This window comes from Dipodomys spectabilis, unplaced genomic scaffold (assembly GCF_019054845.1).
Source record: "Dipodomys spectabilis isolate Male_0828 unplaced genomic scaffold, ASM1905484v1 ptg000250l, whole genome shotgun sequence".
In the NCBI taxonomy this organism is placed as follows: Eukaryota; Metazoa; Chordata; class Mammalia; order Rodentia; family Heteromyidae; genus Dipodomys; species Dipodomys spectabilis.
This window is the reverse complement of record NW_024870927.1, coordinates 13,479-40,504: the sequence shown is the minus strand read 5'-3', so window position 1 is coordinate 40,504 and position 27,026 is coordinate 13,479. Positions and strand designations below refer to the sequence as shown.

The window sequence follows — 27,026 nt, the reverse complement described above, 5'->3', positions numbered from 1 at the left end:
CAGCCTCTAAGTCATCATTTATTGATTTATAGAGCACCCATCACATAATTTGAGGTGCTTTACAATACAGTAAACATAACAACAAAACTCACATAGTTAAATACAATCAACAAATTACAGAACTTAAAAAAAACCAACTGGAATGAAGCAACATTATGTCAAATTTCAAAGATGCTGAGAAATGGCAGTACAGAAAGGCAATTCTACCAACTGGAGACCAGATGGGCAGATACACAGGCAGTAACCCCCCACCCCAAGTTGGAAGAATTGTAGAGGGTGAGTGAGCATATAGTTTCACATTGGGAATGAAAGCCATTAACGATACTATGACACCCAAGTGATCACAAAACTAGAATAACCTCATAAACATCTCACCTTTAGTGACAAGGAAATCCTCAAAAGAAGTTAGGAAAGCCATGGAGATCACTCATCCCTCCTATTATAAATAGACTTAAATGTGTAAACCTCTACAAGAATGACGATCACCTATCCCTCCTATTATAAACAGACTTAAATGTGTAAGCCTCTACAAGAACTTGAAATAAACTTAGCAAACAGCCAACAGTTCTATAACCCAAAGGACAAGAGATGTACTTAATAGTTGTCCCAGGTTAGGGAGAAAAACATCCTTTTCTTGAAGCAAAGAAGAAAAAAAAAAATCACCTCACACTAATGATGAGGCACTGGTGGGACAAAAGCCACCTGGTTCAGTGGCACCTGACCGTGAATTTCATATCAAATGTACAGGCATTTAAATTCACATTGTCAGATGATCACTGGGAAAGGCACAGATGACATCTCTGAGAGAAGAAAGGAAATTCTAAAGTCTGCCAAGACCTGAATTTCAGTTTATAGCATGGCCAGGGGAACGGGTGTAAAACAGGGTGGGGAGAGAGGCATTTATTCCTGGCACTTCTTTAATCCCCTTCAATGTAGAATCATATGGTTAGCCCAAAGTAACTGCATTAAAGTGGCACTTGAAGTTCAGAAAAGTTGTCCCTGAGTTACTAGATCATTTGCTACTTGCTGAGCAGTTAAATCCCAGGTTTTAACTCAACGGATTGCTAGTAGAATTATAGCAATAGGAGAGCAAATTTCTTAACTCCATATTGCCTAAGCAACCATAATGTGGATAGTTCCTGATACAACAATAAAAAGGATTGCATTCCAAGTCCCTTGTAGATGTGCAGTAGAACTGGGCAATAATTTTTACCGTTTTTTGGGAGGGAAGTCAAAAGTTCTTGAAGGAAGTTAGGCTCCAACAAATCAAATCAAGGAGTTCTCATAGTCACTATACATCTGGGTTTTTACAATGCTTCAGAGCATAGGAAACAGACAAGGATTTTGAAAAATCACTCTACTGTGACTGCATGCTCAACATTTTACTTCTGCTCAAAAAAGAACATAATCTGGGCTATCTGCAAGAATCCTTTCACTTCTGCCAAAGCATTTCTCCAAACCAGAGATATGCCAATTCTCACAAATACCTCACCCATATGTATAGTATAATCTTAAGTACTATCCAAACATGCCAAACACTATTTTCCATTCTCAACCATACAAATAAGAAAAATTTAGAAACAGGAACATAGGTCTGCCTTTAACTCTGCATATACTCATTTTTGCCAATTGTTGAACTTGTTTCAAAAATCAAAAACAAAAACCCCAAACTATGAGAACTTATGCCCCAACATTAATCAAATCTAAGTACATGATATCAGTTCAGAATCTATATGCCAATTAGCAAAGCATTTACCCATATAATGCTTTTGGATTTTCTTAAGAATCTAGACAGAACCTAATACATATTCTGCCAGGGCTATATGATTTTCAAGTACTAAGTTTGTTTGCATAAGGAATCCACCTGAGATTTTTTTTTTCCCCCTAAACTGCACTTTTCTGGCATTTAGTATTATAACCTTCATTCAATACAATAAAAGCCAACAACTTGACAATTATTGGAAAAAATTGTATTTTGGAAGAACTCACTACAGGTGACAGAATTCCAAAATCAAATTACATGAAAATATACATCGCAATTTCTTTGTACAACAGGGAAGAAAAATTTCTAGTGTAGGATAGCGGCAAAGAAATATGAAGGATTAAGGGGAAGGGTATGCAGGCTGATGGCATTTTTAGTAGCAAATCCTAAAGAAAGCAAATCCAAGTAGAAAGCCTGTAGCTGTGCATGCTTTATTTGTCCAACCTTAATATAAGTAAATTAAGGGCAATAATAAAAGCAAATCAGAATTTTGTATGGTTTGGAATAAATTTCAGTACATTAAGCTGAGAAGTAACACTTTTTTTTTTTTAGTCCTTGCAGGTAATGTCTAGGTTGGGTCAAGAACTCTCAACAGCCAGAAAATTTTATTGCTACATCCAATCCAGGAGATGGTGCAACCTGAATACAAAAAGGACAAAGCACCTAGTGATGACCAGCCCTCCAAGGTCATCGTGAAAAATCAAGTACTTAGTAAGAATTTTAGTACTAGAATAAAATGATCTGAGAAATTCCTGGCAGGAAAGAAGAGAGAGAGAGAGAGAGAGATAAAAGTGAAGAGTGTCAAAACAAAGAAGATACAAAAGTTTGGTACGTGAAAAGTTTAATGAAGCCTTAATGTTTAAAGAAAATTAAATGGAAACTTTAATCCTAATTGTTTTTATCTGACATGCTTTAAAGAGTCTCTTTAAACTGATAAGAAACAATGAAAAGGGAAAGAAAACCTGCTAAAATCTTTTACAATTTACACGATTCTTACTCTACTACAAGAAAGCATTATTTGGTACAAGGTGTATTCGTGGATGTACATGAACAGTATATATATTATCCGGATCATGTTGTGCTATGTACAGGTCTTTACAATTCTTCCTGAAGGTTAAAACAGTTCATTAGAATTCAAAATGCGTAATCATCTGTAAGTTGGCACTTGTTAGGCTCTTGTCGGCATTGATAACTGGCATGTTTTATTGCAGCCCAGTTCCAGCCAGTATTTGCCAACTTGTTACAACAGAAGTCCAGCAATAGGTGGGTAGAGTGCAGGAAAAACAGTGCCATGTTTCTCAATTGGAGACCTACAACAAAACAAACAGCATCATGTAAGAAATGCAATATTACAAAAGAATTAACTGATTCCATTTTTTTCCCCCCAGTTGTGAGGCCAGAACTCTGGGCCTGGGCACTGTCTCTCAGCTCTTCAGCTCAAGGCAAGCACTCTACCACTTGAGCCACAGAGCCACTTCTGGCGTTTTCTGTTTATGTGGTGCTGAGGAATTAAACCCAGGGCCTCATGCATTCAAGGCAAGCACTCTACTACTGAGCCACTTTCCCATCCCTGATTTGAATTTTTATTTATATTGTTTCTTGGTGGCAACTAATTCTTAATTTTAAGCCCACTCTTACTCATTACATAAGCCAATGCACATGTGACAATTACTATTTACTTTTATGTTTACATTAATTAACATTAAATAAAGAGGCTCATGTCTATAATCCTAGCTAATCAGGAAGCTGAGATCTGAGGATTGTGGTTTGAAGCCAGATTGGGCAGGAAAAGTCCCTGAGGCTCTTATCTCCAATTAACCACCTAAAAACAAGAAATGGAGCTATGGCTCAAAGTGGTAGAGCAGTAGCCTTGAGCCAAAAAGCTCAGGGACAGTGCCCAGGCCCTGAGTTCAAGCCCCATGACCGACAAAAAAACTAAAATTTCAGTTCCTTAGCCACATTGAACAATGTAGACAGAAAGTTCTATAACACAGTTATATTTAGATTTTTCAGTATTCTTGTTATGTTACAACCAGAAGGAAAAATAGAAAATATTTAAATGTAAAATAACTTGCAAAGTTAGAAATGTTTGAGTATGTACAGAAAAACAACTTAAAGCTTGCCAAATTTCTTTTGCACCAGTATTAGGACTCAAACTCAGAGCCTCATACTTGTTCTCTACTACTCAGGTCATACCTTCAGTTCCTTGCCACACTTCATAACTTGCTAAACTAAATATTGGATTTTGAACTGAGGGTCATACATTTGCAAGGCAGGTATGTTCTACCACCTAAGCCTCATACCTTATTTTTGCTTTAGCTATTTCTCAGTGTCTTCCATTTTTTGCCCTAGCTAATATCAAATGATACCCTCTTAACTATAGCCTTCTTGCAAAACTAGGCTTACAACTAGGCTTATGTACCATGACACCAGCCTATTGATTAAGATGTGGTCTTGCTAACCTTTTGCCTGAGCTGGCCTCAAGCTTGAATCCTCCTGGTATTCCCTCCTATGCTCTTCCCCCTTCCCCAGTCCTGGGGCTTGAACTCTGGACCTGAGTACTGTCCTTGAGCTTCTTTTACTCAAAGCTAGCCTCTGCTACTTGAGCCACAACACCACTTCTGGCTTTTTCTGGGTATATGGTACTAAGGAATCAAACCCTGGGCTTCATGCGTGCTAGGCAAGCACTCTACCAACTAAGCCACATTCCCAGCCCAGTATCTATCTACCTTTTGAGTAGCAGGAATTAAAACCATCGTGCTCAGTCTAGTCAACTCTATAGATTGGGTTCAAACCCATTTCTATGCCAGCCTCCTACAACTGACCTTCATCCCAATGACAGTCTAATAGGTTGCTATCTACTGGTCTCATATCCCTAAGTAGACTGCAAGTCAAGAGCACAACTAAATAAAAATCACTACCATCCTATCAAATGCTTATGATGTTCCATGGAGTGTGTTAAGTGCTTTGTATCCTCATCTAAGGTAATATACCATGATCATCTCTGTCTGAGAAATCTACATCTCCTAGCCAAGCACCATTTAGGGCAAACAAACAAATGACTGAGAATATAGATAATAAAAGTCCTGCAGAGAGGCCTAATATACATAAGAACATACTTAATTTACATCAGATTATGTTTCAAGTTTAATGTGACTTCTAAAGGCCAGAGTGAATTTATCTCAGAACCTCCCAAACTCAACCATGCCAAAAGCTCTGCTGAAGGAAGAAAACTGTAACGTAGTCTGTAGACCTATATGTGCCTAACTAAGTCATTCAGACTACCTCCTAGAAAGGCTGGGTGCTTGGCTTCATGGCATGGCACCAGAGTAGACTACCTTTTAGGAAAGACATTTCTTAAGATCTCAGCAACTACTAAGCTTCTTTGCAAAAATACTGGTCAATGACATGGCTTCTAGGCAAAGCAAGAAATGTATTAGATACAAATATATTACCATCAGAATCCAATCCTCCCATGTACACCTGGATATTTACCTACATCTATCATTTGAAAGTAGAAAGAAACTTAAAGAGAAAAATGTTATGGAATGAGAATTATAAGCTTTTAGGTAAAGTTACCTGAATGTTTTCCAAAGAATGTATTACACCCAAATTAATATCTGGCTAATAAATCTCCCAGGGCTTAAAAAAGAACTGGATGCAGATTTTGAGTATGCAGTAATCATTCCCTCATGATATAAAGGATGAGAAATTCCAAGGCAACAGAATCATTAACAAACTGTTTCCAAGTGAGGTTTTAAGAAAATACCCCAGAGATAATGACCGAAGAAAATAAACACCTAAAGTCAACTCTACCTTTTAATAGGAAGAACTCAGCTTTAAAATAGCATTAGATTCTTCAGTGGAAGAATAAAAGCCCACCCCACCCTTCCTTTAAATAAAATTTAACAGAGAGGGGCTGGGAATGTAGCTTAGTGGTAGAGTACTTGCTAGCATGTATCAGCCCTGGTTTCGATTCCCTGGTACCACATAAACAGAAGTGGCTGTGGCTCAAGTGGTTGAGTGCTCGCCTTGAGCAAATGAAGCTCAGGTACAGTGCCCACACCCATATGAGTTCAAGCCCCAGGAATGCCCCCCGCCAAAAAAAAAATTTTTTTAACAGAGAAAGGCCTCAATCAGAAAAGGCATTTTTTAGTCTAGAAAGACTAGGTATGAAAATTAAGCCATGTTTCATCTTATTAAGCCATGGCTCATCTTATTACCCATATCACTCTAAATAATGCTCTATCCTGAAATAGTCATTTTAATTTTTTTTGTGTGTGTCGGTCGTGAGGCCTGAACTCTGGGCTTGGGCACTGTCCCTACATTCTTCAGCTCAAGGTGAGCAGTCTACCGCTTCAGCCACAGTGCCACTTCGGTATTTTTGTGGTTTATTGGAGATAAGAGTTTCACAAACTTTCCTGCCCAGGCTGGCTTTGAACCATGATCCTCAGATCTCAGCCTCCTGAGTAGCTAGGATTATAGGTGTGAGCCACCAATGCCCAGCCATTTAATTTTTTTTTAAAGCTTTTTATTTTTTATTTTTATCAGTCATGAGGCCTGAACTCTGGGCCTGGGTGCTTGCTGTCTCTCAGCTCTTCAGCTCAAGACTAGCACTCTACCACTTGAGCCAGAACCACTTAGGCGTTTCTGCTTATGTGGTGCTGAGGAATCGAACCCAGAGCCTCATGCATGCAAGGCAAGCACTCTACCACCGAGCCACCTTCCCAGTTCCTCATTTTACATTTTTTGTAAGCATGTTCTACTTGTATCTTAAAATATATCTGCTGTATGTTGTGTAAAATCCATGTTTTGTTTAAATATTAATTGAACTTATGGTAACTGTACCTATAATTTATACCTAACGTTCTCAAAATTATTTCTGCTTCTTACAAATCTAAAGTCTGCTTTTATGGCATTACAGAATTTAATCTAACCTAAGAAATACAAAGTAAGGAAGTAGTGCTGTGGCTCAAGCAGCAGAGCGCTCGCCTTGAGCTGAAGAGCGCAGGCACAGCACCCAGGCCCAGAGTTCAAACCCCATGACCTCCCCCCCCCCACACACACACAAAAGTAAATCCACTTTTTTATGTTAAAGCCAATAAATTTCTCCCTCAGAGGAAAGTGTTCCAATAATCTCAACCACTCAAGTGCAAGCAATCCATGAGGAAGAAGCTTCTTGGTGCCAAGGACACCTGCCCCATTGCTCTTCATATAATGCTTCCCAAAGTTCTAATAGTCCTTCTTCCTTCCGAAAAATGAACTCTTCCATTCTGACAAGAACTACCCACACCTACTTCCTGTCTTGGCTCTTCTAGCACCCATGCTTCTGACCAAGTTAGTCATGTGTTTCTGACAGTCTCTTCTTCTTGTCCCTTAAATGTGGAAGTTCCCAAGCTATCCTTGGCCTACTATGAATTACTTTCTACACCAACTGGACCATCTATTCTGGAGAATGCACGTGTTAGTCAGCAGCCCTAGTTCTAATCTTATCCCAACCATTCAATATTTACTTTTGTATGGACTTTTCAAATCGATACGCTGAACTTTTCTAGGTGTTAATACCTGGTCTGTTGGTCAGAAAATGTATCTAAGGCATTATTACATATCTTTTCCCTCCCAAGGAGCCAAGTATCTTTGCAGGTTAATTAATAAATACTCATTACCAAGAACTGAAGTAAGCTCATGATTGCCTGTTCCTGGTGTTACCTCTCATTTTAAGAGATAATCACTGAAGACAGAGGCTCAAGTGCTAGAGCACCTGACTATCAAGTGCAAAGCCTTTAGTTTAATTCTCAGCACTGTAAAATGAAACAAAGAGAAACAAATCTTACTCCATAAAAATATGCCTCCCAACAGGGAAATAAATACTAAGAAACCAAAAAAAAAAAAAAAACAAAAACTTAATACACACACACACAAGTGTGTGTGTGTGTGTGTGTGTGTGTGTGTGTGTGTGTGTGTGTGTGTGTGTGTGTGTGTGTGTGTGTGTGTATAAGGATTCGATTTCTGAAAGAAAAGTGAACTATTGGCTAGGTGCTGGTAGCTCATGCCTATAATCCTAGCTACTCAGGAGGCTGAGATCTGAAGATCGCAGTTCAAAGCCAACCCAGACAGCGAAGTCCACAAGACTCTTATCTCTCCAACTAACTAGCAGTAAGTTGGAAATGGAGGTGTGTGTGGATCAAGTAGTAGGGTGCTAAGCCTTGAGCAAAAAGGAGCTAAGGGACAGCGCCCAAGACCAGATTTCCATCCCCAGGACTGGCCATCAAAGGAACTGCAATCCAGCCGGGTGCTGGTGGCTCATGCCTGCAATCCTAGTTATTCAGGAGGCTGAGATCTGAGGATCGCGGATCAAAGCCAGCCCGGGCAGGAAAGTGAGACTCTGATCTCAAATAAACCTCTAGAAAACCATTAGTAGCACTGTGGCTCAAGCGGTAGAATGCTCGCCTTGAGCTGAAGAGCGCAGGGGCAGCGCCCAAGACCAGAGTTCAAGCCCCATGACCAACAAAAAAAAAAAAAGGAACTGAAATCCTCAAATCTCAGCCTCAGGTGTACCTAGGATTGAGGAATAAACCAGTTATAAACCAGAGCACAGTTATCATGTGAAATTTAACCCCCAGTGAAAAGAAACAGACCACCACTATACAATTTTTGTTTTTGGTTTTGTGGGACTTGAACTCTGGGCCTGGGTACTGTACCTCAAACACTCTACCACTTGAGCCACAGCGCCAGTTTCAGTTTTCTGGTGATTAACTGGAGATAAGAGTCCCATGAACTTTACTGCTCAGGCTGGCTTTGAACCACAATCCACAGATCTCAACCTCCTCAGTAGCTAGGACTATAGGCGTGAGCCATCAGCTCCCACTACAATTTTTTTTTTTTTTGGGGGGGGGGGGGGGGGGGTCCGGTCGTGGGGCCTGAACTCTGGGCCTGGATGCTGTCCCTCAGCTCTTCAGCTCAAGGCTAGCGCTCTACCACTTGAGCCACAGCGCCACTTCTGGCTTTTTTCTTTTTGCTTATATGGTGGTGAGGAATCAAACCCAGGGCCTCATGCATCAAGGCAAGCACTCTACCACTGAGCCACCTTCCCAGCTCCCCACTACAATTATTATTTTTTTTGGGGGGGGGGGGGGGGTCCGGTTGTGGGGCCTGAACTTTGGGCCTGGGCACTGTCCCTCAGCTCTTCAGCTCAAGGCTAGGGCTCTACCACTTGAGCCACAGTGCCACTTCCGGTTTTTTTTTTTCTTTTTTTGCTTATGTGGTGCTGAGGAAAAAAACCCAGGGCCTCATGCATTGCAAGATAAGCACTCTACCACTGAGGCACCTTCCCAGCCCCCCCACTACAATTATTTTTAAAAAGATTATTTAGCTTAAAATGGATGGGTGGCATAAAGAAGAAAAATAAGCTGATTATACTGTATCACTGAGAGCCAACTGAGTATTACAAATTACTATAGAAAGAAAAATTGAAGCCAATGAAAATAGCTCAAATACTTAAGTCACACAGTTCTCAGAAATTACTTATCAACAGGCAGAAGAGCAGTATGATTTGATTTTAAACTTACCCTGAAATAAGTGAAGTTACTAGCTGTTTAATAAATGTCACTCAAAAGCAGTCTCTTGGCTTTTTCTTACACAGCGAGCAACTTTCCTTTTAAATTCTCCATTTCTGTCTTCCCTCCATTCTTTCTGTAGATACAAAAGGTATTATTAAATGACTATAAAAACTCCTTATAATCTCAGACACCTAATTTTGAACACAACCCTTTGGTAATTAAGACATTTTAAAGTATCAAAAAAAGTCGAAGAGAGAGGGAGGGGAAGGGAGGGAAGGGAAGGTCTTAGATTACTTGATGACAGGCACTTTTCATAGAGACCTCAAGTCCTATTAGGATCAAACAGAAGAAATACGAACTAAAGAGTCACCAGGAAGACACAGAAGAGCTGAAGAGAGATGAGAGGGAGGGACTGGGAGAGAATGAAGAACAGAAGACACTGTACAAAAGGAAACGTACTCATTACTTGACTCTGTACCTTATCTTTACAATAATAAATTAAGTCGACGAGGAAGAAAAAGTCAAAATACTTTTTTAAGACACTGCTGGGATATACAAGTAGGAATCACCAAGGCTAATTATCTCTACAGGAAAAATTCCCTTTTAAAATTAAAAAAACAGCATTACAGATTTAGTTACACTAAAAAGGAAGCTACAATTTACAAATAAGACATTCTAATTATCTGAGGGATTAGCGACTATCCCTCTACAGGAAATTAAGAAAATTAAGTTGACAAAAAATTGTCTTCTCCTTCAGGTGTATAGGTGAGATGGTACTGGTACTAGCTGTGGGAAAGAAGAGGCAAAGAGATGGTGTATCACTGTCCCTCCCAGTACAGGGAAATGGAACACATATCAGCACCAGTACAGTTTCAATGAGAACAGAGCTGATTTTACCAGCAAGTAGGTAGCAGGAAATGCTCACAAAAATGCCTAGCGTGTTTCTTTGTCTTTCTTTGAATATCATCCATTTAGGGGCAGCAAAGATTAGAAATCTTCAATCCTTGCCCTTGCAAAGGAAGAGATTAAAAAGAAATTTTTGCCCTCAAAGCAAAACACATCAATAAGCCAGTCATTACACACACACTGTGTGGTCAACTATACTGCTGACATGTACAGAAATTACTCTGGACAAAACTGATGCAGATCAGAGGATCAAGAAGTTTCAATTATCACCAGGCAAGCCTGGAAAAAGAGTTTTGAACATTTTAGAGACACCTAAGGAAATATGAATGTAAACAGGACATTTGGGATTTTTGGAATTTATGATAAATTTGCTTAGGAAGAACAACAGTATTCATAGTGAAATGCTTTATCTGCAATAACTTCATTTTTCTTTTCTTTTTTTTTTTGTTGGTCACAAGGCTTGAACTCGGGGCCTGGGCATTATTTCTGAGCTCTTTTGCTCAATGCTAGTGCTCTACCACTTTGAACCACAGCATCCCTTCCAGTTTCTGGTGGTTAATTGTAAAGAGTCTTGTGGACTTTCCTGCCGAGACTGACTTTGAACCACAGCTCTAGGTTCTCAGCTTTCTGAGTGGCTAGGATTATGGGTATGAGCTGCCTTCTCAGCCCCCTCTTTGCTTTGGTTGGTCATGGGGCTTGGATTCTGGGTCTGGGTGCTACCCTCAGCTCTTCAGCTCAAGGCTAGCACTCTACTACTTGAGCCACTGCACCACTTCTGGTTTTCTGAGTGGTTTACTGGAGATCAGAGTCTCACATACTTTCCTGACCTGGCTGGCTTTGAATGGCGATCCTCAGATCTCAGTCTCCTGAGTAGCTAGGATTCCTCTTTTAAAAAAAAAAAAAGACATAGTCTTGCTATATTATATCCCCTAGGCTAGCCTCAAATTCAAGATGCTTCTGCCTTGACTCCCAATGACCACCTTTTCATTCTTAAGCAAAAGGACAAAAAGGGCAATTTTTGTCAAAAAGGAAGGACATTTCAGGAAAAAAGCAGATCTTAAAACAACAAAAAAAGGGGAAAAAGCCTAAATGTAATGAGAATGAAGGCCAGAAGCAGGAAGACTAAAAAAGAAGTATTATGGTAATGTGTACATTAGCAACAGTCACAATAGTAGAAGAGTAGAAAGAAGTTTAAGACCTGTAATATGACTGTCATTTTCTGTGAACTGAGTAAGACTGAACAGGAGTACTTTCTGGGCAAAGGTTAGACTGGTGGATGATGGAGAAAAAAGACAGGACTAGCTAAGACAGCTACAATCTGATGGGCCATGCACTTTGGGCATGCAAAGGAATTCAATACAGCATAAAATGTATGTCTATCTCTGTTTTCCTGAGACCCTATTAGAGTGATTATATATATATATTTGGGGGTCCAGCTGTGGGGCCTGACCTCTGGGCCTGGGTGCTGTCCCTCAGCTCTTCAGCTCAAGGCTAGCATTCTACCACTTGAGCCACAGCGCCACTTCCGGCTTTTTTCTTTTTGCTTATGTGGTGCTGAGGAATCGAACCCAGGGCCTTCAGGCATGCAAGGCAAGCGCTCTACCACTGAGCCACCTTCCCAGCCCCGAGTGATTATATTTTTTTAAAAAATGTTATGGGGCTGGGAAGGTGGCTTAGTGGTAGAGCGCTTGCCTAGCATGCATGAAGCCCAGGGTTCAATTCCTCAGTACCACATAAATAGAAAAGCTAGAAGTGGCTCTGTGGCCCAAGTGATCAAGTGCTAGCCTTAAGCAAAAAGAAGCTTAGGAACAGTGCCCAGGCGCTGAATTCACTCCCCAGGACTGGCAAAAAATAAATATAATAATGATAATAGTAGTAACAGGTGGTGGCTCAGGCATGTAATCGTAGCTACTTAGGAGGATGAGAGCTGAGGATTGTGTTTCAATACCAACCTGGGCAGGAACGTCCATGAAACTTATATCCAATTAACCCTCAGAAAACCCAAAGTGGCGCTGTGGCTCAAGTGGTAGAGCACTAGCCTTGAGCTGAAGAGCTCAGGAACAGGGCTGAGGACCAGAATTCAAGACCCAGGACAAAAATAATAATTAAAAAAATAATAAGCACAGCACTGGTGGCTCACGCCTATAAACCTACCTACTCAGGAGGCTGAGTTCTGAGTATCTCGGTTCAAAGCCAGCTCGGCCAGGAAAGTTCATGAGACTCTTATTTTTGGTCGGTCATGGGGCTTGAACTCTGGGCTTGGGCACTGTCCCTACATTCTTCAGCTCAAGGTGAGCAGTCTACCGCTTCAGCCACAGTGCCACTTCGTTATTTTTGTGGTTTATTGGAGATAAGAGTTTCACAGACTTTCCTGCCCTGGCTGGCTTTGAACCATGATCCTCAGATCTCAGCTACCTGAGTAGCTAGGATTACAGGCATGAGCCACCGGTGCCTGGCTTCCATGAGACTCTTATCTCCAATAAAACCTCCAGAAAACCAGTAGTGGCACTGTGGCTCAAGTTACAGAGCACTAGCCTTGAGCTGAAGAGCTGAAGGACAGCACCCAGGCCCAGAGTTCAAGCCCTATGAGCGAGTTCAAGCCCCATGAGCGAGTTCAAGCCCCACGACCGGCAAAAACAAAAATAAAATAAAATAATAAAAATATCTGCCAGGTGTTCAATGCCTGTAATCCTAGATATTCAGAAGGCTGATATCTGAAGATCAAGGTTTCAGGCCAGGAAAGTCTGTGAAACTCTGCAATTCATCCCCAAAAACCTGAAAGCGGAGTCATGGTTGAAGTAGCAGACCACTAGTCTTGTGCAGAAAAGCCAAGGGACAATGCCAGGCCCTGACTTCAAGCCAAAGCAAAGTCAAGTCAATTAGTCTGCCTGCCTACCTGTCAAAATCTCTCTCTCTCTCTTTCTCTCTCTCTCTGTCTCTCTCTCTCTCACACACACACATCCTCAATATTAAAGAAAACTGCAAGTAAGCAATCCAATAATAATGTAGGATTTGTAGAAAATTAAAATCAGATAGCAGAATATTAAAATATCCAGCAGGGAAGAAGTAACAGCCTAGGAAATTCTCAATAGAACCAGAACAAAGGAAGAAAAATAACATGAAATAAAACCCTACACTGAGAACAGATGTGTCTCAAACGGTAAATGCCTAAATTCAATCAATCCCCAGTAACCTCCCACTGAAAAAAAAAAAAAGAAAGAAAAGAAAAGAAAGCTGGCGCTGGTGGCTCACACCTGTAATCTTAGCTACTCAAGAGGCTGAGATCTAAGGATCCCGGTTCAAAGCCAGCCCAGGCAGGAAAGTCCTTAAGACTCTAATCTCCTATAAACCACCAGAAAACCAGAAGTGGTTCTGTGGCTCAAGTGGTAGAGTGCTAGCCTTGAGCTGAAGAGCTGAGGGACAGCACCCAGGCCCAGAGTTCAAGCCCCACGACCAACAAAAGAAAAAAGAAAGAAATTATAATTTGTTAATTACAAGGCAGGCACCAGTGGTTCATGCCTATAATCCTAGCTACTCAAGAGACTGAGATCAGAAGATTAAGGCTCAAAGCCAGCCTGGGCAGGAAGATCTATGACTCTCTTACCTCCAATTAGGCACCAGAAAAGACAGAAGTGGAGCTTTAGCTCAAGTAGTAGAACACTAGTCTTGAGTAGAAAAACTCAAAATGTCCAAACCCTAACTAAATTCAAGTCTCGGGACTGGTGGCAGCAACAACAACAACAACAACTACTACTACTACAACATTTCAGTAGCAAATCTGACAAGGGATCAGAAATGGGGCTGAAAACAGTTTCACGTAGATGTATACAATGGCTTAAGCCTGTTGTCTTAGCTACTTGGGGTGAAGATCAGGAGATCTCAGGTTCCAGGCCATTTTGGAAAGCAAACCAAGTTTGAAAGACCATTCTCAACTAATGGCTAGATGTAGCAGTACATGCCTGTCAAGCCTAGCAACATAGGGAAGCAATAGTAGGAAGATTTTAGCCTAGGCCACCAAGCATAAAGACCCTACCTTAAAATTATCAGTGCAAAAATTGTGGCTCAAGGGGCTGGGAAGGTGGCTCAGTGGTAGAACGCTTGCCTTGCATGCCTGAGGCCCTGGGTTTGATTCCTCAGCACCACATAAGCAAAAAGAAAAAAGCAGGAAGTGGTGCTGTAGCTCAAGTGGTAGAATGCTAGCCTTGAGCTGAAGAGCTGAGGGACAGACAGCGCCCAGCCCCAGAGTTCAGGCCCCATGACTAGACCCCCCAAAAAAATTGTGGCTCAAGTGGTAGAGCACCTGACAAGCAAATGAGAGGCTGAATTAAATCAGTAATAATACCCTACACCCTACCCGCCCAAAAAAACCAAATAAATGGGGTAAATTTGATCAAAGTATCTCACGTGCATATGTAAATATCACAACAAAACCTTGTGCAAAATTATGCTATTACATATAAAAAGTAACATTTCCCCTCTACCTATATTCAAAACTTAAATGCTTTCCAAAAATAATTTGTAGAATGTACATAAATATATATAAATATATTAAAGAATACTACAGCTGGGCTGGGAAGGTGGCTCAGTGGTAGAGTGCTTGTCTTGTATGCATGAGGCCTGGGTTTGATTCCTTAGCACCACATAAGCAGAAGAAGCTGAAAGTGGTGCTATGGCTCAAGTGGTAGAGTGCTAGCCTTGAGCTAAAGAGCTGAGGGACAGCGTCCAGGCCCAGAGTTCAGGCCCCACGACTGACAGACCAAAAAAAGAAAAGAAAAAAAAAAAAGAAAAATACTATACTATATACTATACTATAGCTAGAGAAACTAGTATGTACGTTGGTAATGAAAGTAATTACTCCTTTATTTATACCCTCTTTGCCCAACCTTTATCTTCTGGTTTGCCACTCACTCATCCTTAATTTCTGATCGGATTTTCCTAACCCTCACTTCTTTTTTCTTTTTGGTGTTGTTCCTGGGGCTTGGACACAGAGCACTGTCCCTGAGCTTTTTTGCTCAAGGCTAGTAGTACTCTATTTGAGCCACAGCTCCACTTTCCAGCTTTTCTGGTGCTTCACTGGAGATAGGAGTTTAACAGACTCTCCTGCCTAGGCTTCAAACTGTGGTCCTCATATCTCATAGCTAGGGTTACAGGTATACCCACTGGCACCTGGATCACCCTTGCTAAATAATGAATGGGACAGCCATGTAGAAGGCTTTGAGAGTTCTGCAACAGACAAGAAAATACAAAAGATACTAACTTCAGAGAAAGAGACCTTGTAAAATAATCTTTTAAAACTTTAAACATTCAAGACCTACTAAACACATTATATAATGAGTTTGATAGAGAAAGAACACAGATTTTAATCTAAAAATACAAAATCCACAGAAAACTCCAAACCTGACTCTAATGGGATGAAGATGTGGCTTGGTGGTAGCACTCTACCATGCTTGTCACACACAAGGAAGACGTATGTTTAATGCCTTGCACTGAGCACATGTTAACATCCACAAGATCAACATCTCTTACCGCTCTTAAGGCATCAATCTAGGTGATAACTAAAACAAGCTCAAAAAAGGAGAGATTAAAACTGAGGTGATTCTCAAAATAAATAATAAAGGAAAAATTTCCAGAATCCTCAAACTCAAAAAGGATATATCATATACAAGAATGGAAAATTAAGGAGTTCATGCAACAACATTTCAAAAGAGTAAGAATGAAGAAAAAGAACCTAAAGAAATCAAGAGTGGAGAAAAGAACAGGTCACTTAAAACGGAGTATAGTAGCACCTTTCCCATCAGCAATAAGAGTAAGTTCTGTGTAAATTTTATTTTCCTCCTATAAACAAGCATTCAATCATGAAAATACCACAAGGCATTACAGTAGGATGAAGTATGTAAGCCAAGTAGGAAGTCAATTTAAAAAGGGAAAGAGCCGGGTGCCCGTGGCTCATGCCCGTAATCCTAGCTACTAAGGAGGCTGAGATCTGAGGATACCGGTTCAAAGCTTCAAAGCCAGCTGGGGCAGGAAAGTCGGTGAGACTCTTATCTCCAAGGAAGTTGGCACTGTGGTTCAAGTGGTAGAGCACTCACCTTGAGCTGAAGAATGCAGGGACAGCGCCCAAGCCCAGAGTTCAAGCCCCACAATGGGGGGTGGGAGGTGGGAGGAGGAGGGACGGGGACGTGGGGGAGTGGGAGACGTAGGGACGTGGGGGTGGGGGGAGAAGGGAAAGAAAAGTTGGGCGTGATGGCTCACTAGTGTAATCCTAGCTACTGAAACCTGAAGATTGTAGTTTGAAGCTAGCCCAGGCAGGAAACTCCCTAAGACTCTTATTTCCAATAAATCACTCAGAAAACCAAAAATGGTGCTGTAGGCACAAGTAGTAGAGGGCTCGCCTTGAGCTGAAGAAATGAAGGACAGAGCCCAGGCCTAGAGTTCAAGTCCCAGGATTGACAAAACAAAAAATAAAATAAGAGAAAGGAAAGAAATGGGATCCAGAAGAAAAAGGAAGGCAGCTAGTAGCAGGCTCAGAATCTTATTTAGGAGGAGCCAACCATTGGTAGAATCTACAGGAGTTCTCAGACCCTAACTGGAAACACAGATTTGCTGCTGCCATATTGTTCATTGTTCTGGGTTGTTTAACAAATCCTTTGTTTCCTTTGGTCATGCTGTTTGCTTATGTGATTGTCTCAAATGATACATGCTGATCTTTTCATCTTTTGTGTATCTACTATTTGGTTTTTAGTTACCATGTGATTTATCCCCCCCCCCCCAAAAAAAAAAATCTAACAGGTATTTTAATCTGATCTTTAAAAAAAAAAAAAGTATTGGTATTTTTTTTTTTTTTGTCGGTCCTGGGGCTTGAACTCTGGGCCTGGGCGCTGTCCCTCAGCTCTTCAGCTCAAGGCGAGCGCTCTACCACTTGAGCTACAGCGCCACTTCCGGTTTTCTGGTGGTTTATTGGAGATAGGAGTCTCACGGTCTCTCCTGCCTGGGCTGGCTTTGAACAGCGATCCTCAGATCTCAGCCTCCTGAGTAGCTAGGATTACAGGCGTGAGCCACCAGCGCCCGGCAAAGTATTGGTATTTTAAAAAGGTTACCATTTCATACATCAGGTAAAGAATAAATTTCTTTTTGGACAATGTCACCTCTTCCTTCACTCTCCCAGTTTTTCCCTCCTATCCCTGGACACAAGTTGTATAGTTCATTTTCAACAGTGAGTACCACTGATGTTCACCCTTTGTCACTCCATTTCTTTTCTTTTCTTTTTTTTTTTTTTTTGGTTGGTCATGGGGCTTGAACTCTGGGCCTTGGCACTATTCCTCAGCTCTTCAGCTTAAGACAAGTGCTCTACCATTTGAGCCCCAGTGCCACTTCTGTTTTCTGAGTGGTTTATTGGAGATCAGAGTCTCAGATTTTCCTGCCTGGGCTGGCTTTGAACCACTATCCTCAGATCTCAGCCTCCTAAGTAACTAGGATTAGAGACGTGAGCCACGGACACCTGGCTTGTCATTCTATATCTGTGCTGATAATTTTTTTGCAGTGCTAGGAACTGGACCTAGACCCTTGCACATACTAAGCAAGCACTCAATACTCACAATCTCAACAACTTAAAAAGTTCTTCATTGTTTTCTAGCTGTTTCGTAGATCCCGTTTTTCCTTCTCTTGTATCTTACATAAAAACTCTACATTTTTTATTCTACACATCACGCTACCCTACATTTCAAATTCTGAGGTCAGTTTACATCTTTTTTTTTTTTTTGTCGGTCATGGGGCTTGAACTCTGGGCCTGGGCGCTATCCCTCAGCTCTTCAGATCCAGGCGAGCACTCTACCACTTGAGCCACAATGCCACTTCCAGTTTTCTAGTGGTTTATTGGAGATAAGAGTCTCAAGGACTTTTCTGCCCATGCTGGCTTTGAACCATGATCCACAGATCTCAGCCTTCTGAATAGCTAGGATTACAGGCTTGAGCCACTGGCATCAGACTGCTTCACTTGTTTAAAAGGCTTAGGAAATAAGAATATATATTCAATATCAAGTTGAATTGTATTAAGAAAAGAAAGGGTGAAGAGGGAAGGCCATCTTACCGCAGCATCGACATTAGCAGGTGAGTCTCCATTGGGGTCTGCTAACATGGAAATGACACTTATCATGATGGTTTCCACAGTGTGGATAGGGAGCCAGCGTTCCTCTGGCTTCTCATAACCATATTTATCCTCCCCAGGCTCATGAAGAATAGAAATGCAAACATCACCATTTTTATCAACTGCAAAAGTAGAGACGCAAAAGTCACTTATTATATCACTAGTTTGTTTATATATAGCTATATATTTCAAATGTGATACTAATCCACAGAGTACCTATATAAAGCATTGTTATTACAAAATATTAAGCCTTGGAATCTGAGTCAGCACTGATGACTCATGCCTGTAATCTCAGCTACTCGGGAAGCTGAGACTTTCTTTTTTCTTTTTTTTGCCAGTCCTGGGGCTTGAACCTAGGTCCCAGCACTGTCCCTGAGTTCTTTTGCTCAAGGCTAGCACTATACCACTTGAGCCACAGTGTCCCTTCCAGTCTTTTCTGTTTATGTGGTTTAAGGAATTGAACCCAGAGCTTTATTCATGCTAGGTAAGAAAGTGCTCTACCACTAAGCCACATTCCCAGACTGAGAATCATACTTTTGAAGCTTTCCCAGGCAGGGAAGTCTGTGAGAATCTGTCTACAATTAACCAGCAAAATGCCAGAATAGAGGTACAGCTCAAGTAGTAAAGCATTATCCATGAATAAGAAAGCCAAGAAAGAGCCTGAAGTCCTGAGTCCCAGTCCAGGGAAGATGGTGGTAGAGGAGGAGGAGGGAGGGGAGGGAGAAAAGAAAGGGTCAGGGAGGGTTGGAGCCAAAGAGGGAGAGAGGGAGGGAGGAAGAAGAGGAAAAACCAAAAAGCAGGAAGGAAGTAGATCTGTGACCCAAGTAGCAGAGTGCTAGCCTTAAGCAAAAATGCTAAGGGTCTGCACCCAGGCCCTGATGAGGATCAAGCCCCAGTATGGGCACAGAACAAAAATTAACCAAAATATGGCAAAATGAGTTTCTAATAGTTTCAACACTAACTTAGTTTTTGTTACTGCGGCATTTTGTCTGTTTGAGAGCAAAGTTTTGCTATGTAGCTAAGGCTGACCCCAAACTCATATCCTACTACCTCAGTCTCCCAGATACTAGAATTACAGGTGTGAACCATCATCTTGGTTTGAATTGCTAATTGACAAATTTTTCTAAGAAAATGTAGCAATGTATTTTTTTTTTTTTGGGTCCGGTCATGGGGCCTGAACTCTGGGCCTGGGCGCTGTCCCTCAGCTCTTCAGCTCAAGGCTAGCGCTCTACCACTTGAGCCACAGCGCCACTTCCGGCTTTTTTCTGTTTGCTTATGTGGTGCTGAGGAATCGAACCCAGGGCCTCGAGCATGCAAGGCAAGCGCTCTACCACTGAGCCACCTTCCCAGCCCCGAAGTAGCAATGTATTTTTAAAATCACCTAAAAATAAAAATTCATGTGAGGAAAATTGAGTATTCAAATTCACATAAAGAGCATGTCAAATGCCCATGAAAATTCATTGAGCCTCTTTACTATAAACATTTTTTTAAATTCAAATCACAAGTATACATTCACTTGAGTAGTAACAGGAGACTATCTTTACCTCAAGGAGACATAAAAAAATGTCCATAGGAAAAATCTTTAACCATATTTTCAACTTGCATAAGTAATCAGTAGCAGTATTGATGTATTTTTCATTCCAAACTTATTCTATGTAAAGCCTAATAAATTTCTAAACATGTATGATTCTTTTTATTTTCACTTTTACACATCAGGATAAACAGAACACTTAGTTGCCAGAATTACACATACATGTGCACACAACTACTCTATTAATCTAATAAATACTTTTGAATGCCTACTGAATACCAAATGTAACTGGTTAGGGAGTATAGAAATTAATGTAATATGTAAGGCTCATGTTTCCAATGTTTTATACATCAGCTTTTCTGTACTTAAGGAATTAACCTATTTACATCCCTAGTAAAATCGATTAATTAATAGAAACAATCAAAATTAAGAATAATACCACAACATTATGATTTTATCAAAAAAATTTATATAGGGTATTCTTTACTGCTTTCCTTATTAGAAAATAAGAATTTGGGGGGCTGGCAATGTGGCTTAGCAGTAGAGTGCTTGCCTAGCATGCATGAAGCCCTGGGTTCCATTACTCAGTACCATATAAAACAGAAATAGCTGGAAGTAGTGCTGTGGCTCAAGTGGTAGAGTGCTAGTCTTGAGCAAAAAGCAGCTCAGGAACAGTGTTCAGGCTCTGAGTTCAAGCTCCAAAACTGGCAAAAAAAAAAAAAAAAATTCCAAGTCATTTTCTCTGAAAAATGTAACACTAAATGTACAGAATTTTATCAGCAGAAATCAATTAAAGATCCATTTATAGAAATTAAAGTATTAGCCCTGTGCTGTACACTAGTGGTTCAAGCCTGTAATCCAAGCTACTGAGGAGGCTGAGATCTGAGGATCCAAGTTCAAAGCCAGCAAGTCCATGAGAGCCTGACTTCCAATTAACTACCAAAAAGGCCAGATTAAGTGGTAGAGTACTAGCCTTGAGGAAAAAAAAAAAAAAAAATCTCAGGGATAGCCCTGAATTCAAGCCTTGGGACTGGCACACATACACAAATTATCCCTAATTTAGATCCTGATTTTTCAATCATCATCATTTTAAGATCAGTTTCTTTTTTTAAAAATGAGAATGTTCTGGGGCTAGGAAGGTGGCTCAGTGGTAGAGCATTTGCCTTGCATGCATGAGGCCCTGAGTTTGATTCCTTAGCACCACATAAGCAAAAAGAAAAAAGCCGGAAGTGGTGCTGTGGCTCAAGTGGTAGCACGCTAGCCTTGAGCTGAAGAGCTGAGGGACAGCGCCCAGGCACAGAGTTCAGGCCCCACGACCGGACCCCCCTCCCCCCCCCCAAAAAAGAGAGAGAGAATGTTCTTAATACCTATTATACCAAGTAACAGTTAAAAAGAATTCTATACATGTGTATAACCAAAAGAAATATAAAAGGATCATATTGCTACTTCCTTCAAGATTTTTTTTCTATACTGATGCTTTTCAAATTCTATATGTGAAATTTGGTAACTGATTATTCCAAATAAAAACTCATGGCTAGAAAGGTGGCTAAATGGTAGAATGTTTGCCTTGCATGCATGAGGCCCTGGGTTCGATTCCTCAGCACCACATAAGCAGTAAAAGTTGCAAATGGCACTGTGGCTCAAGTGGTAGAGCGCTAGCCTTGAGCTGAAGAGCTGAGGGACAGCGCCCAGGCCCAGAGTTCAGTCCCCACAACCGACAAAATAAATACATAAATAAAAATAAAAAAGTAAAAACTCATGTATTTTTAATGTTTTTCCATATATTTCCTTTCCAGTAAAACTTGTGGCTGGGAATACAAGGGAAAAACTGGGAGAAGGAGGGAAAGAGTGACACAGTCCAGAAAACAAATGTACTCTTGGGGCTGGGAAGTTGGCTCAGTGGTAGAGTGCTTGCCTTGCATGCCTGAGGCCCTGGGTTCAATTCCTCAGCACCACATAAGCAATAAGAAAAAAGCCGGAAGTGGCGCTGTGGCTCAAGTGGTAGAGCGCTAGACTTGAGCTGAAGAGCTGAAGGACAGCACTCAGGCCCAGAGTTCAGGCCCCATGACCGGACAAAAAAAAAAGAAAAAAAAAGAAATGTACTCTTTACCTATCTTATACAACTGTAACCTTCATAATAAAAACAAAAATTGAGGGGGGGAATGTATATGGCTAGATGCTGGTGACTCATACCTATAATCCTAGAGGATTTCAGGATAAATTTAAAGAGGCTGAAATCTGAGCATCATGGCTTGAAGCAAAATCAAGCAGGAAAGTTTATGGCACTCTTATCTCCAATTAACCATCAAAAAGCCGGAAGTGGAGCTAGTAGCCACAGTAGCATTAAGAAAAAAAATTCAGGGACAGCTCTCAGGCCCTGAGTTTAAATCCAAAGACTGGCACCCCCCCTCACCCCACCCCACCCCCGCCTTCCCCTGCAAAAAAAAAAGATTGCACTTAAGAAAACGGAACAAAGAAATCTGTTGAAATTATTTTGGAAAGGTGAAAAATGATGGAGGAGTCAGATTTGGAACATACAGATTTTTTTTTTTTTGGTCGGGTCATGGGTCTGAACTCTGGGCCTGAGCGCCGCTGTCCCTCAGCTCCTCAGATCAAGGCTACTGCTCAGATTAGGGCCTGAGCACTGGCCCTTAGCTAATCAGCTCAAGGCTAGTGCTCTACCACTTGAGCCATAGCACCACTGCCAGCTTTTTCTGCTTATGTGGTGCTGAGGAATTGAACCCAGGGCCTCATGTAGGCAAGGCATGCACTCTACCACTAAGTCACCTTCCCAGCCCCAACATGCAGAATTTTAACAATGAAATTCCCCTCTGTATACCTAATACAAGCAAATTGAATAGTAGTAGACGGCACAATAACCTATTCCATGTGATCCCTGACAATGCTCCTGTCAATACAAGCAGAAGGCAGAGTTACTCAAAGTCTGTAATCCTAGGTATTCAGGTAGTTGAAGATTGAATGACTAAGATTTAAGACCAGCTAGAACAAAAATTCACAGACTTCAACTCAACCAACAGCTGGAAATGGTGGTGCATACACATCATTACAGTGACATGGAAAAGCACAAACAGGAGTACCATCACTCAGGCTAGCTTGGGCATAAATTAAGACCCTATCTCAAAAAGTAACCAACAGAATAGTTCAAATTGTAGAGTGCCTGCACAGCAAAGGCTGAAGCCCTAAGTTCAAACCCCAGTACATCCTGGCTCCCTCAAATAAAAGAAGCTAATATTGACAGGTATCAGTAACTCATGACTATAATCCAGTAGGCTGAGATCTGTGGATTATGGTTCAAAGTGAGCCCCGGGCAGGAAAGTCCTTGAAACTCTTCTCCTCAGTTAACTTGAGCTGAGCTCAAGTGGTAAAGCACTATCCGAGAGCAAAAAAAGCTCAGGAACAGTGTCCAGGCTCTGAGTTTTAAGCCCCAGGACCAGCACAAAAATAAAAACAAAAAAAGAAGCTAATATAAGGCCATGTTTACATAATAAACCCTGTAAAAGTTAAAGGAAAATTCCAGAACAATTCACTAAAAACTACATCATTCTTACTAAATTTGAAATTGTTAGTGACACTTCAAATATGCAAATGTGAAAGAAAAACTTACCATTTGGATGCCAGATTTCTGTAATAAATTTCATTTTAGGTGGCCGGAGAGGATAATCCTTTGGGAAAGTGAGATGAGCCTTAAAAACACCACCTTCACTAGAAAAACAAAAACAGGTTCTTGCATGTAAGTCCTTGTGTGTAAGTATACAATTATTAAAACAAATACATAAGCTGGGCGCCAGTGGCTCACGCCTGTAATCCTAGCTACTCAGGAGGCTGAGATATGAGGATCACAGTTCAAAGCCAGCCTGGGCAAGAAAGTCCGAGAAACTCTTATCTCCAATAAACCACCAGAAAACCGGAAGTGGCGCTGTAGCTCAAGTGGTAGAGCTCTAGCCTTGAGCTGAAGAGCTGAGGGACAGCGCCCAAGCCCAGAGTTCAAGCCACATGACCGACAAAAAACAAACAACAACAACAAAAAAACCCATAAAACAACAGGACATGAGTAATCTGGATTCTCTGCAGATAATTTATCTCAAATCAGCCTCTTTAATAAACTATCAATCACTTTATGAAATTCTGAAGGAAGCAAATAATGTGAACTGGCTTGATAAAAAGGGAATCCAGAGCATGCTTGAGGCCCTGAGTTCAATTCCTCAGCACCACATAAGCAGAAAAAGCCAGAAGTGGCACTGTGGCTCAAATGGTAGAAGGCTAGCCTTGAGCTGAAGAGCTGAGTGACAGTGCCCAGGCCCAGAGTTCAGGCCCCATGACCGACCAAAAAAAAAAAAAAAAAAAAAAACAGAAGCAGCATCATGTGGCTCAAAATGATAGAGTGCTAGCCTTGAGCAAAAAAGAGCTCAGGTACAGTGCCCAGTCTCCATTCATACAGTTAGGGTCACAAACATCTTTTTCTTAGTAAGTACTCTGTGGAATCTCAATTGGAAAACGACTAAAATAGATCTTAAAAATTCCCTCTAGGAGGCTAGGAATGTGGTTTAGTGATACAGTGCTTGCCTGGCATGCATGGGATTGATGCCTCATACCATATAAACAGAAAAGGCCAGAAATGGTGCTGTGGCTCAAATGGTAGAATGAGAGTCTTGAGCTCAGGAACAGTACCCAAGCCCTGAGTTCAAGCCCCCAGGACTGGCAATAAATACATACATACAAAAAAATTCCCTTTAGGAGCTGGGCACATGACTGTAATCCTAGCTACTCAGCAGGCTTGATATCCAAGGATCATGGTTTGATGCTATCTAAGACAGGAAAGTCTGGGCTGGGAAGGCGGCTCAGTGGTAGAGCGCTTGCCTTGCATGCCAGAGGCCCTGGGTTTGATTCCTTAGCACCACATAAGAAAAAAGCCGGAAGTGGCGCTGTGGCTCAAGTGGTAGAGCGCTAGCCTTGAGCTGAAGAGCTGAGGGACAGCGCCCAGGCCCAGAGTTCAGGCCCCATGACCGGACCAAAAACAAACAAACGACAGGAAAGTCCATAGACTCTGAGTTCCAATTAACCAGCAAAAGGGCAGAAGTGAAGCTGTGGTTCAATTTACGAGTGCCAGCCTTTAGCTAAGGGATTACGGCTCAGACCCTGAGTAGTTCAAGCCCAAGCACCTGCACCAAAATAATAATAATAGTAGTAATCATCTCTCAAGGGATGGGAAGGGGAAACAACGAGGAGGCAACAATGCTTGATAAGAAATGTACTCGTTATCTTGCCCATGTAATTGTAACTCCTCTGTACAGTATTCTCACACAAAAAAAAAAAAAAATCTCTCCAGGGGTAGGCAAAGTGGCTTGTGCCAGTAATCCCAGCTACATAACAGGCTACATAATAGATTAGGAAGATTGTGATCCAGAGCAGGCCTGGGCAAAAACTCAACACCCATCAGAAAAACAACTAAAGCAAAGTTGGCCTCCTAATTTCTGTGCCTTAAATAATTTACTTATTTCTGTAATCAATCCATGTAGACAAAACTTTCAACTTATTTTTATTTTACTGGTACTAGGGGCTTGAATTCAGGGCCTCTCATTCTTACTTGGCTTTTTCTCTCACGGCTAGACCTCTATCACACTCCCGGCTATTTGCTGGTTATTTGGAGATAGTAGTCTCTCAGATTTGTCTTGCAGGGCTGACTCCAAATCTCAGTTTCTAGATCTGAGTCTCCCAAGTACCGAGGTGTATAAAACATGTGCACCGGCACCTAGCTCTTTACTTGTTTGGTGCAGTATATTATTACCTTAAAAATAGGAAAGTGAGGGGCTGGGAAGGTGGCTCAGTGGTAGAGCACTTGCCTTGCATGCAAAAGGCCCTGGGTTCGATTCCTCAGCACCACATAAGCAAAAAGCCGGAAGTGACGCTGTGGCTCAAGTGGTAGAGCGCTAGCCTTGAGCTGAAGAGCTGAGGGACAGCGCCCAAGCCCAGAGTTCAGGCCCCACGACCGGACCCAAAAAAAAAAATAGGAAAGTGAGTTTCTTTCTAAACCAATATGGCTATTCATTTTCGTACATGCCCACTCAACTGCGTAATACTACAATGCTTTTTAAAATACTTTAAAAGCTGCAATACCTTTTTTTTTTTTGGTTGTGGAGCTTGAACTCTGGGCCTTGGCACTGTCCCTGAGCTCTTCAGTTCAAGGTGAGCGAGCACTCTACCCCTTTAACCACAGTGCCACCTCGGTTTTCTGGTGATTTATTAGAGTCTCATAGACTTTCCTGCCTGGGCTGTCTCTGAACCTCGATCCTCAGATCTCAAACTCCTGAATAGCTAGGATTACAGGGGTGAGCCAGCGGTGCACAGCTTGCAATACATTTTTTAACTAAAGTTGACAGTATAGATGAAGTTTCCAACAAACTCAATATATTCAATAACAATACATGTATATATACACACACTTATACAGCAGTATATGTTATGTATCATTAGAAGCAATACCTTTTCTAGGTTTTATAGTCATCTAACCAAAAGTTACAAACAAATGCCCAGGAAACTGTTGGCACCTTTATATTGACTTCTCAATTATCAAGCAAAAGTTTAAACAGTTTCAAAGAGAGTACAAAACAAAACAAAAAATCAACACATAATCAAATATATCACAAATGATACTGGACATAGCCACTTCACCTGCTCCTTAAAAAATAATTTTCATTTCAGATTGTTTAAGTTTTCATTTTAGTTAATTAAAAGCACTTGTGTTTGAAGATGTCAATTCCATTATACTTACTAAAGGGTATCTGGAGGACCAATAATAAGGACTTCCCATCGGTAGAGGTCATTATCATCTATTAAACCTGCTGAAAAGCCTTCCACTGGATTTTTGTTCAGTTCTGTGGAAAAATAAAAATTTCATCAAAACTCTGAAGGACATAATTTTCACCTAACAAGTAAACTATAGAACTTAAACATGCTATAAACTATCAAGTGGATAAGAATGCCAGGAAATGTTACATAACTAAAACATTTCCCTTTGCATAATACAAAGAGGCCATGTTGGTAAAGCAAACTACCCAGAAAATTAACATCTACTGCCTTCTTGCTATCCAAAGAAGCAGTTACCAT

At 41.1% G+C, this 27,026-nt stretch overlaps 1 protein-coding gene across 1 annotated transcript; it reads right to left on the bottom strand.

The window, feature by feature from the left end:
- Ube2g1 (ubiquitin conjugating enzyme E2 G1) lies at positions 1 to 27,026 on the bottom strand. Its single transcript, XM_042699453.1, has 6 exons — positions 26,975 to 27,026; positions 26,692 to 26,794; positions 23,527 to 23,624; positions 18,314 to 18,492; positions 9,331 to 9,454; positions 1 to 3,072 (listed from the first exon to the last, which is right to left on the bottom strand). The coding sequence occupies exons 1-5, from the start codon at positions 27,024 to 27,026 to the stop codon at positions 9,368 to 9,370; spliced, it is 519 nt and encodes a 172-aa protein (XP_042555387.1). The 3' UTR covers positions 1 to 3,072; positions 9,331 to 9,367.